General features: G+C 31.5%; 1 protein-coding gene across 1 annotated transcript; it reads left to right on the forward strand.

Moving 5' to 3' along the window:
- Positions 1–227: 227 nt before the first annotated feature.
- Positions 228–13,139, forward strand: LOC134725533 (vesicle transport through interaction with t-SNAREs homolog 1A-like). The gene is made up of 8 exons (XM_063589433.1): positions 228–375; positions 4,862–4,920; positions 5,647–5,754; positions 5,938–6,012; positions 7,497–7,581; positions 8,436–8,506; positions 8,898–8,959; positions 12,301–13,139. The coding sequence occupies exons 1-8, from the start codon at positions 282–284 to the stop codon at positions 12,395–12,397; spliced, it is 651 nt and encodes a 216-aa protein (XP_063445503.1). The 5' UTR covers positions 228–281; the 3' UTR covers positions 12,398–13,139.

Here is a 13,139-nt window from a genome sequence, read left to right on the forward strand (position 1 = left end):
TTCGACATTGCATACATACTTCAACTTCAAGAACCTCTCGGAAAATGAATTAATTTACTATCATAAATCGGTTATTATGTGCTAAATCTTGCAATGACAAGCTTTATGGAACTTCAGTTTTATTTCTGATAATGAAAACAAAGTCAGATGGACTAAAATGAATGAAGAATCGAAGGGATTCATGTATGAAATAAACTTGCTGTATCGCACCTTGGAAAATTTGTTAGAAAAGACGGAAACGGAAGTAAAATGTTAAGAGCCGGAATGGTTGCGGACTGAATATGGCTTCATTGATTGAAACCTATGAACAACAATATGCCACATTAACAGCAGAAATAACCCATAATATAAACAATATTTCAAGCACAAGAGGAGGTATTTAGGGAACAAACAATAGGAGACTAAATTCAATTCAATCTTGTTGATTTTTTTTGAACAGTCCTCAAAATGAACACCTGCCCCGGCAGTACTACTGCTCATTGCTGCTACTGCTATAAAAAAGACACCCACTAACTGTCTTAAAGAAGGCTTTTAGACATGTTTGATAGATTCTCTATATAATCAACCAGGTTTTCGCCAAGAAGGGGAAAAGGGGGGTGCTGGCCAGATACAAGTCAAACTGGCACCTGGTTAAAGTCAATTTGACATTCAATACACCTTATCATTCTTATCGCTAAGGCCTAAATTAACATATTGTTTGTTTCCCCAATCCCGACCTTGCCAAGCCAGGTGCGGGTAGGTAGATAGTGAAATAATTTTATTTTTCCAAAAAGTTTGAACAATATCGTACAATCCAGCAAGCCAGGAAATTTGAAATGAATAAAATAATATTTGACTTAGTTTTGACAATAAAATTTTATGAGTAGCACTGTTTTTGCAGGGTAAGTCAGGATTGGGGAAACAAACAATATTTTATTTCAGGCCTAATCACGGCTGACCCGGCCGCTTGAACTTTTGACGCATACAACCATGACAACAATCATATTTCCTTGGCAGTTGTGGCGTCAGATATTTTGTATTATGACGTCAAAATTTTACGGGAACCTGTGTGATATCCAGTAATGGCGGACAAATAGAGATGATGTGTATTATATTTTATATAGTAATAATTATCTGGGACTATTATACTAACGGGACTGGAAACTGATTGGTCTGTTGAGATTTCTTTGCCCTGCTAGCGGATTATTGATTTTTTGTTTTGAATGACAGCTTAACTTATCAAGTAGTAAATTAGCATTTGGTACATATTGAAAATAGATTTCGACAAACAAGTCAGCTGTTATAGTAGTCTCAGATATATAAAAACAGTTTAAATGGTGGATTTGAAATAAAGAATAATTATTGAATCAATTAGTTTAAATGCCAAAAAATAGATATTGTTTAAGAAAAAATATTAGACTGTAGTCAATATATTAGTGTTGAAAATAAACCAGAATGCCAGCACTTTACTTGACTTCTAAATGAGGGTCTCATTGGGGGGTTCTGATTCCAGATCCTGCTTACTGTTTGTCAGATTCCCTTATCCCGCCACTATGTACGTAATCAATTCTTATTTTTTTGTACTTTCTTGTGTCCCGCTAGACTTCATTTCCTGATTTAACGGCACAGTAATTTGCATTTCATGTGCCACGCTTACAAAAAAAGGCCAATCCAGCGTCACGCTTAGACCCCAATAAGACCCACCTAAGAAAACAAGGTGTCAAAGGTTAACAGATCATGAATAATCCTAATGAAAACAATAAATGTGCATTAAAAACAATGCTGACAATTTCAATTCCTAATCAATTCATACAAATACAATATTATATTGGGCACAAACACAATTACTATAATTGGCAAAGGCCCATATTTCAGTGCATAACAACAATGAATACAGCATACTAGTAGTTAAATATGTTATAATTAAGAAGCTAAAATCTATACACCAGACATTTATATTTATAAGAACTAGTCACTTTCAGGACTTTTTAAGAATTACTATTTATGCAACTATTAATATCTAGCTGATTTTACTACAACATGTAGGAAGTATATTTGATATAATATTTATAAAGTAAATTCTGTAGTTGGAGAAAATTTCACATTTCAGTAAAAAGTGATTTTCATCTTCTACCTCACCTGATTTACATACATTACAAACTTGTTCATCGGTGGGTAAACCTCAATATCACCCTTTTCAATTGCAAGATTGTGTGCACTCAATCTTATTTTACACAGAGATGACCTTTCTTATCTATTACTAAGAACATCAACCTAAGGACTAGGCTGATTTGGAATATGAAATTGTTCGTAAAATTTTAGTTTTGATGAATCATGAATTTTTGATGATTGATCCTGTGTGCACTGATCAATCACTTGTTGTTTAATACTTGGTAGATATTGTTTAATAGAAAAAGTTTCCCCCAGATAGGTTTGAAAATCCTAAAAGTTCATATAACAAAAGTTACCCTCAGGTCTCGTGAAAATATAGCCACATTGTTTTGAACTTTTGTATAAAACTTTCAATGTGTGTAAACCAAAATTTCAATATGGCCGTGCATGGTCAGGCCTACTTTTGTAGATTTAATTATGGAACCAAGTGTACATATTTTCACGAAGTCATACATGTATGCTTAATGCTACCTGAAGACTATAACTAAACAAAATTAAACCTATAATAAAATTTTGCACACATAAAAAGGAGTAAGCAATTTTATAGGAACAGTGAAAATTATTTGAGCTGTGCATGTGTGTTCCGTTTGTAGTGAGAAAGAGATTTTTTTTCCACTTTTCCACTTTTAAAGTGACAATAAAAATATGCAAATCCAAACTTTAACCTATAAATATGATTTTACAACAAACCGAACTTGCGTATCGCTTTTCAATCAAAAGTTATGAGAAATTTAATGAATCATATACTTTTTTCCACATTGTCCCCACACCATTTCATTCTGAAAATTTTAATCTTCATATGTTATTTTTTAGACTTAAGGCTGGATTTGGTGATAAATAACAACTGTCAAAGATCGAGATAACTTTTATCAATACAGTACATGTTTTTTTTAAAGGATTAGCATTTCTAATAACTATAAAATAAATTAACAAATTACCGAAATTATAAGATTAAGGCACGCTGTCACTGTCAAAACAATATGGTGTATTGATAAATAGCGCAGGTAAAAACTCGTTTTAATGATTGATGTAGATATTATTACATTAATTTGTGTAACAGTTTCTAGTCCTGTTAGTATAATAGTCCCAATAATTATATATATAAATTATTCTATATTGTATAAATTATCTTTCTATTTTGGGTTTTTTCTTTTCAATTAATTGATTACAAGAATTTGTCTAGTAACTTTACAAATCCTTTTTGATTTAGAACTTGTATTAATAACATATTTGATTAAGACACAGACACCTCCTTCATTGTCCTTCTACGATTCACATGTGGAGAAGAAAGAGGAGCTAATCAGACTCCATCTTTTAAGGATTAATATCTACCCTTGAATTTGGCAATTTGGTGTTTAATAGATAGAGGATTATTGCATGCATTGCTAGCAATGATTTCCTTAAAATAAGTTTATATATAAAGATATTGGTTAAAAAAAATGAGTACAACATTTACAAGGGGAAAGGCTGTAGATTTTCTATTAAATTTCCATATGTTTAGCATTGAACATGTAAAATCAATACAAAGTAATCATCAACCAGTTGATGTTTTTTCTATATATAAAGAAGAAGAATAATCCTTCAGTGTCAAGATTATATTATCCTATTTAGTATTCAATAATATTAACATAATTTTTAAAAGTGAAAAGAATTTTAACTACATTTATATCAATCATGCATCTTGCACTTTGAAAAGAAGTATTTAAGAAGAGGAAACTACTGCAATTAAATCCCCATAGTCACTGGCTGGTAATATATTTCAGCTATTTTCTCGAGTTATAATAGTGAGTACACACATACAACTTTTCAAAATTCTTTAGATCATATTCATACTTAAGTCATGCATGTGCCGAGAAATTTGTTCTAAAATATAAATTGACATTGAGTGAGTGATTGGATTTTTTTTCAACATGCAGTAAATGATATTTCATGCATGGATTTTATTTCATACAAACTGTTTAATGTACTAAATTATGTGTATGTGTATGCATTTGTTAGCTTGTCCATACTTTCAAAATAATCATTAAAAAATATTGCAGAATTTAAAATCATACTTGGCATGTATATGTGAATTTTCAAAATGTATTTGTTCTGGTTATGCACTACTAACATCAATGAAGTGATTGGTTTTTTCCACACCCATTTTTGACATTATGCTTGTGGATATAATGGAATAAAACATACATATCCCCTTTCAAAACTTGAAAATAGAGCGTCCAACAACTGCTGTCAATTAAATAATAACTTTTTGGTCAAGTAGAACAGAAGGTGATAAACAAATCTTACAGAGCAATTGAAAATGAAAGATTCTGATTTTAGTCATATTTAATCACTTGTCGATTTAATTGATTTAATTGATAACAATTAAAAAATTTCAAAGTTTAAATGAATGCCACCTGTAAAACAATAAAAAAATAATAAAAATGTGGTATGATTGCCAATGAATGAGACAATAATCCACCAGACTTCAAATGAAGTTGATGCACCTTTGCTATACATACAAGATACATGAGAATTCAATTGTGACAGTAATGATGACTATAAAAAGAAACACGAGTTCAAATATTTAAAAAAAAATGTTTTTTGTAAAAAAATGCTATTAAAGTAACCTCTTTGTTTTGACTTTACAATATACATGATTTAGGAAACTTTTGTGAATTTTAATAGAACTCAGGACATGTAATAAAATATTTTCTTCTTTTTTTTACAGCAGAAAAACAGAAATATGTCAGACAGGTTGAAAAGTTGTTTGATGAAGCTAAGGAATTGGTTGGTATTATTTTTAGCTTTCTTATATACATTTTGTATGCTTTAAGAAGCTATGACTCAAATGAATTATATGTTTGGCATTGTTTGCTATTACCATCCAGAACAATTGAACTAGAACATACAATCTTGTGCTCACCAAATGTACCATGAGACCAAAATATGTAGTTGACCAAAACACTGACCCAAACTCTGAACTATTTTTTTTTATAATAAATTCTTTGAAAAATGTATTTTAAAGAAAATAGAAGAGTTGTTATACACCTGCAAACAAATTTCAAGAATGGTATACTGGAATCACCTGTATGCATAGATTGCCAAAACCATGAAATCAAATATCCAAGTTTGAGGGGGGGGGGGGGGGGGGGGGTAGGACCTTTATCGGGATTCTGGGATCGAGTGTTTTTAAGCTTGGGATTTCAGGATTGACATTTTCGGGATCCGAGAATTCTTGTTTTCGAATTTTGGGACGTCGGGATTTACTTGATTTAAATTTCGGGACCTCGGGATTTCGTGATTTTAAGCCCTCGATTTCGGGATCAGGACCCCTCCTATCCCCCATCAAGTTTTCCTCATGCCACAAAAATTGATACCAGTGTAAATCAATGAATCCACAGTATCATAAGTTTCCAGAGTAATAGCTCTGTTAAAAATATTGTAATTTTGATTATCTTTTTCAACTCTGAAATGTCTTAAAAATGAGTATTCTGATTTGTGATTGTGCTTCAGTTGGAACAGATGGATCTGGAAGTGAAAGACTTAACAACAGACAGACAAAAGTACAGAACAAGAGTCAAAAGTTACCAAGTGGAACTTACCAAGCTAGAAACTGATGTGGTATGTAGCTATTGTGAACCTACCCTTTCTTCTTTCCATAGTACATGTTTTTTTATTTAGTTACTGACTCTGAGCCAGGATGTCTTTTTATTTTTTTTTAATTTAATTTGCTTACAGCTTCCAAATTACACTTTCCACTTGTATAAATACATTTTTTTTTAATTTTGTTCATTATTTTTTCAGAGAAGAGCTAAGTTGGGTATAGATAGCAGTAGAGATGAATTATTAGGTGATGATACACATGACTCAGAGGATCAGGTTTGTTAATATAGATATTAAAAAAGAAGATGTGGTATGATTGCCAATGAGATAACACTCTACAAAAGACCAAATGACATAGAAATTAACAACTACATGTAAAGGTCACTGTACAGCCTTCAACAATTAACCGTGCCCATACCTTATTGTAAGCTATAAAAGGCCCCAAAACTTCAAATGTAAAACAATTCAAAGGAAAAAACTTATGGCCTAATTTAAATATGTACAAAAAAATGAATGAAAAACAAGTTTGTTGCATAGCAACAAAAAAACTACCACTGAATTTCAGGCTCGTAACCTCGTACCGATTGTGTCAGGGTTTATCTAGTTTAAAGGTGCCACAAGTTTCCATTCCACAAAGGGAAGGTAAGAATTGGCTTTTGGGGTTATGACTCAAACCATTTAGAAATTAGGGGCAAAAAAGGAGGAAAACAAGGGTGTCCTGGTTAATTGACCATTACTTGAGAACAAAACATAATTTAACCCTTGTCGTGCGGGGGCCGTAATATTACGGCCGTACCCAGAATACCGTTATTTTGGCATCAATGGCGCTCCATACATTTAGAGGTCATCGTAATACCATTTATTTCGTAGTGTATGTACGTTTACTCAATCTGAAACTATTCATGTCATGTTTCTCACTTTAAATATTCATTTTGAGCTCAAATACGAACTTCAAAATTTGATATCGGACAAAATTGGGTTTTTTGGAGGGGTGGGCTTACCTTCAAGGTCTGAATCACGGAGTTCAGAGGACTGAAACCTTGACAAATACCGTAAACCTAAAGGCACATAACGACTGGTCGTGTCTATTATCAAAATACGCCGAGGAAACGACTACTTCCGGTTGCAAATCCAGTTAAAGTTCAAAATTGGAAAAATTCCGAAATTTGGTGAATTTTGGTGCAAATGACCTTCTTTACACTGATGAACCCAGATCAGTTTCACTCTGACCTAACAACTGTTGTGATAAAAGTGTTCACTGGTGTCCACGCTACATGTAAACTACAGATGGATGCATCTATTAGCATCTCTCGGACTTACAGGTCGAGAAAAAGAACGAAAAAGGGTCAAAATTGACGCTTTTTGTACCTGAGGACCAACTTTGGGGCAAATTCCCGCCAAAAAAAGGAAGGTAATTCACAGAATGGACAATTACCTCCCTTACATTGCTTATTAAGTATGTATAAAAAAAAATTATTTGCAACAGCAAAATGTATTGCACAAAAGCCAAAAAATGCATATACATTCAAATTACATAACCAATTCAAGTTCTTTGACTACAGTTATTCTATGTCAGAAACCTATTATGTGTCAAATATTTAATAACAATACAAATTCAGACCTGTATCAATTTCAAATATTGTGTCCATTTTTGACCCAACTGTTCAGGGCTAGACCTCTGCTTTCATATGCAGCTGTACTTGCAATATATTCTTTATAAGATATTATGGTAAAAATGCAATTTAATTTTATCTTACCAGAGAAGGAGATTGCTTGACAACACAGAGATGTTAGACAGAGCTACCAGAAGAATAGAACATGGATATAAAGTTACTCTAGAAACAGGTAAGGCTTTTATCAGTATTACTAGCTATATGATTTAATAGAAGATTTTACCAAAATCATTTTAAAGGATCCTTGAATTTTGAATTATGGTGATATAAACTGAATATTTCAACCTTTTGGTATTCAGGTTGGTGACTTGAAGATGTTTAATATAGCATCTTGGGTATCTTTTATGTACTTATTACATACAATAGCTAATGAAATAGGATGAAATAGTAAAGGTGCACTAATTTTCAGATTTATAATGCTTAAAGAATTCTACAAATATGATAAACACTACAACTGTCTAGTTGAAATCATCAATATGATATCTTTCCAGTGACGTATTGGATATTTCATAGTATTTAATGTAATTGTTCAGATTTAACTCTCTTTTACAGTTCTGTTGGATAAAAGTATGTGGGTACATATAGAATCATGGTACACATTGTGACCATCTTTCTAGTGGTTTAATAACTTTAATTTGCATTTTTTTTTTTTTTTAAATAGAACAAAACAAATATTGACTGAAAAGTTGGACATAGTTTCTTCTAAATATGATTTTTTTTCATGGTCTAGTTTGTTGCTAAGATATGTAAGGCACATTTTTCAAATGTGGATCCTGGATTATGAAATAGGAGGGACCAACCAAGGAATATATAGGAATAGACTAGTAATAGATCAGAATTAATCATATTTGTAGCTTCAAAATACCCCTGATTTTGTCTCAATTTATTGTGTTCATATTAAAAATATTATAATGTGTTCAGTTGTTTTGGCGGAAGGAATAAAAAAATCAAGATAAAGGAAATTGTAAGGTAAATGATTTTCTGGAGCTGTTGTAATGTGTAATGTGGAATGACATTATTTTTCAGAACAAATTGGTGCTCAGGTTATAGAAGATCTTTCTAATCAGAGGGAAAGTATACAGAGATCAAGGAGCAGGGTAAGAATGTAGATATTTAGAACATGATTATTTAAAATGGATTCAAAAATCTTTTGTTTAAATAAAAATGAAGTGAAAAAATCAGGCTTTAAAGCCTTGTTGATTTACAGATTTTAAATTTAAATGATTTGGATCAGATTAGGTTAGTCCAATTTTTTTTTTAAATTTCTTATGAAATTAAAATAATTATAGAATAACTGTGTACTTCAGCTTTAAAACATTTTTTGTGTTTTAGTTTTTTGTCATCTTTTGGTAACAACATTTTTTTTTCAACTATGTAAACATACAATTTATGCCATCTTCATAAAAAAATGTTAAAAATTGGAAATATTTGCTTTTATAAGAAATTTCAATTTGATAGGTGAACACCATTGTATATTTGTTCTTTCAGTTAGGTGAAATGAATGCAAACTTGGGTAAAAGTTCACGACTTCTCTCAGGCATGATGAAAAGGTTTGTTAGCATATAAATAGATCACATGTAGTCACAAAACATGTTAGCCACTATGATAATATGTTACATTATAAAAATAAAGATATTCTTCTTCTTATTATTATTATTTACAATATTTATATATCACATTTAAGGAATGACTGTTATATTTTTTCTGTCTATGAAGAAATAACATGAAAAATGTGGTGCACACTGAATAACGAGCGTAGCAGGTTATTTAACAGTTTATGTTATTTCAAATAGACAGAAAAAATATTACAGTCATTTCTTATAATTTAATTCTAAATTCCCTTTTAAACTGTAGAAAACCATGAAAAAATGTTGATGACGTCACGATCACATGACTAAATTATGTCTATGGGCTCATAAAAAAATAAAGTCAGCCAATCAGAAGACGAGTTACATCCAAAATTAAATTATTATCTAATAAGTGCTTAACATTAAAAACTAATGTAGTTAAAAGCGGTGTTAAACATTAAAACAATCTTATTTATGTATTATTGTCATTTTGTTTATTTTCTTTGTTTACATCTTCTGACATCAGACTCGGACTTCTCTTGAACTGAATTTAATGTGCGTATTGTTATGCGTTTACTTTTCTACATTGGTTAGAGGTATAGGGGAAGGGTTGAGATCTCACAAACATGTTTAACCCTCCACATTTTTGCGCCTGTCCCAAGTCAGGAGCCTCTGGCCTTTGTTAGTCTTGTATTATTTTAATTTTAGTTTCTTGTGTACAATTTGGAAATTAGTATGGCGTTCATTATCACTGAACTATGTTTAGGGGCCAGCTGAAGGAGGCCTCCGGGTGCGGGAAATTCTCGCTACATTGAAACCCTGTTGGTGACCTTCTGCTGTTGTTTTTTAGCTCACCTGTCCCGAAGGGACAAGTGAGCTTATGCCATCACTTGGCGTCCGTCGTCGTCCGTTTTCCGTCGTCTGTCGTCTGTCGTCTGTCGTCTGTCGTCGTAAACTATTTCAAGAATCTTCTCCTCTGAAACTACTGGGCCAAATACTTTCAAACTTCAACTGAATGTTCCTTAGGGTATCTAATTTATAAATTGTATCCGAAGTTTTGATCTATCAACAAACATGGTCGCCATTGCTAAAAATAGAACATAGGGGTCAAATGCAGTTTTTGGCTTATAACTCAAAAACCAAAGCATTTAGAGCAAATCTGACATGGGGTAATATTGTTTATCAGGTGAAGATCTATCTGCCCTGAAATTTTCAGATGAATCAGACAACCCGTTAATGGGTTGCTGCCCCTGAATTGGTAATTTTAACGAAATTTTGCTGTTTTTGGTTATTATCTTGAATATTATTATAGATAGAGATAAACTGTAAACAGGAATAATGTTCAGCAAAGTAAGATTTACAAATAAGTCAACATGACGGAAATGGTCAGTTGACCCCTTTAGGAGTAATTGCCCTTTATAGTCAATTTTTAGCCATTTTTCGTAAATCTTAGTTATCTTTTACAAAAATCTTCTCCTCTGAAACTAATGGGCCAAATACTTCCAAACTTTAACTGAATGTTCCTTAGGGTATCTAGTTTGTAAATTGTATCCGAAGTTGTGATCTATCAACAAACATGGTCGCCATTGCTAAAAATAGAACATAGGGGTCAAATGCAGTTTTTGGCTTATAACTCAAAAACCAAAGCATTTAGAGCAAATCTGACATGGGGTATTATTGTTTATCAGGTGAAGATCTATCTGCCCTGAAATTTTCAGATGAATCAGACAACCCGTTGTTGGGTTGCTGCCCCTGAATTGGTAATTTTAACGAAATTTTGCTGTTTTTGGTTATTATCTTGAATATTATTATAGATAGAGATAAACTGTAAACAGGAATAATGTTCAGCAAAGTAAGATTTACAAATAAGTCAACATGACGGAAATGGTCAGTTGACCCCTTTAGGAGTTATTGCCCTTTATAGTCAATTTTTAACCATTTTTCATAAATCTTAGTAATCTTTTACAAAAATCTTCTTCTCTGAAGCTACTGGGCCAAATAATTCCAAACTTTAACTGAATGTTCCTTATGGTATCTAGTTAGTAAATTGTATCTAAAGTTTTGATCTATCAACAAACATGGTCGCCATTGCTAAAAATAGAACATAGGGGTCAAATGCAGTTTTTGGCTTATAACTCAAAAACCAAAGCATTTAGAGCAAATCTGACGTGGCAAATATTGTTTATCAGGTCAAGATCTATCTGCCCTGAAATTTTCAGATGAATCAGACAACCTGTTGTTGGGTTGCTGCCCCTGAATTGATAATTTTAAGGAAATTTTGCTGTTTTTGTTTATTATCTTGAATATAATTATAGATAGAAATAAACTGTAAACAGCAAAAATGTTAAGCAAAGTAAGATCTACAAATAAGTCAATTTGACCAAAATTGTCAATTGACCCCTTAAGGAGTTATTGCCCTTTAAAGACTTTTTTCACAATTTGTTCATCATGTTGACTTACTTTAAAAAATCTTCTCCTTTGAAACTACTGTATCAATTTCAGCCAAACTTAGGCTAAATGAGTTTCAGAGTATCTAGTATAAATTTTATATTTTATTTCCTTGTATGTCAAGAAACATAGCTCCTATGGCTAAAATAGAACATGGAGAAAATGATTATTTTTTTTGGCTTTTGAAGAAATAGGACGATCCAAAAAACATTTAAATAAATTGAAAAGTCAAAATAATCATTGATATGAGATTTAACCAAAAGAATTAAGGTGAGCGATTCAGGCTCTTGAGAGCCTCTTGTTTTATTTGGTCGGGTTGTTGTCTCTTTGACACATTCCCCATTTCCATTCTCTATTTTATTTAAATTATTCTTGATTTGTAAGTGCTCAGAACACAATTCATACAAAGAATAAGAACAATTTTTTCTATCAAGTGAAACAAATATCAGAGTAATTTTTTCAAGAGGAAATACCAAAGGAAAAATGCTACATTATTGCATTTAAGAATATTTTTTTCTGTATTCTTCATGATTGGAAAACTGACTAATTGTGATTTCTTGCTCTGATTTTCAGTAATCAAATAAAATTTACTCTTTATATAAATCTACTGTAAATAAGATATTTTAGCATCACTTATTCAAAGATGTTTTACATGAGGGAGCTGTTAAAAGTTGGTTTATGATTCATGTTTTTAACTTTATTAGCCATTCACATTACAGATAAGAGAAATGTATGTATATTTTTTAGGGTTCACTTACCAGTGATCCAGATTAAAGTGAAAATTAAACACATAAAAATCCAAACATACAGTTAAATTTATCTTTTGTTTTATAATTCATTCTAATTTATTTTCTAATAAGTGACATTTTTTGTAGAATTATACAGAACAGAATTCTCTTGCTTGGTATTGGTCTTATATTACTTATTGTCATAGTGGTAGCAATATATTTTATGGTGCGAGACAATTCCTGACAGGAACAAGAACTGTATAATCAAATTTTACAAGATGAAAGTCACAACAAAGGTGTTTAGAACATAGTGATGGGTAAAACTTAATTTGGTGATACATGTAGTAGATTGTTATTAAGGCTTTAAAAGTTGGTACATAACACAACAGGGAGATAACTCTGTAAAAATCAGCAGAACATTTTAATCGCATTTTATTGTTATTGGGGAATATTAAGCTTCTCAATAATCAAAATTAGAGTTGATAAAATTGCTATATACCCTATGAAATTTTCCCCATAAAGTGTGTGATTTAATTCTTTTTTCGATTTTTTTTTTGAAAAGTCAAAGTTGATATTTTGTCAAAATTTAATTAAAATCAATGATCAAATGAACCAAATTAATTTTAGTTTGGTACCACCTTAACCATTTATTCAGATGTAAGGTATATAACATGTTATTGGATGGCCAGTGTTTGGATAAGACATACTTAGATAATGAAAAGGATTCTTTAGATTTTAAATTGACTTCAGGTAAAAGCTGCATTTGTTTCTTAATCTGAAAATTAACAGTCATAAGTGCATAACACTACTGGGTGCAACCCCCAACAACTATATTCAGCTGCCTTGATATTTGATCAATGTAGCAGCACTCTTTTATCTCCTTTTAGCCCCTCTTTGCATTTCTATATGTAACAGTGTCTAGCTATTTGATTGATGAAGCAACACAATTTTACTTTCAGTCCATTTCTTTCCATTTATAAAATATG

The sequence above is a fragment of the Mytilus trossulus genome, chromosome 7 (assembly GCF_036588685.1).
Source record: "Mytilus trossulus isolate FHL-02 chromosome 7, PNRI_Mtr1.1.1.hap1, whole genome shotgun sequence".
NCBI lineage: Eukaryota > Metazoa > Mollusca > Bivalvia > Mytilida > Mytilidae > Mytilus > Mytilus trossulus.

What these genes read in the sequence shown, in the direction of transcription:
- LOC134725533 (XM_063589433.1), top strand. Translation starts at nt 282, where the DNA reads ATGGCTTCATTGATTGAAACCTATGAACAACAATATGCCACATTAACA. An exon ending in TATTTCAAGCACAAGAGGAG is followed by an intron (nt 376 to 4,861) that starts GTATTTAGGGAA and finishes TTTTTTTTACAG; the next exon opens with CAGAAAAACAGAAATATGTC. An exon ending in CTCTCAGGCATGATGAAAAG is followed by an intron (nt 8,960 to 12,300) that starts GTTTGTTAGCAT and finishes CATTTTTTGTAG; the next exon opens with AATTATACAGAACAGAATTC.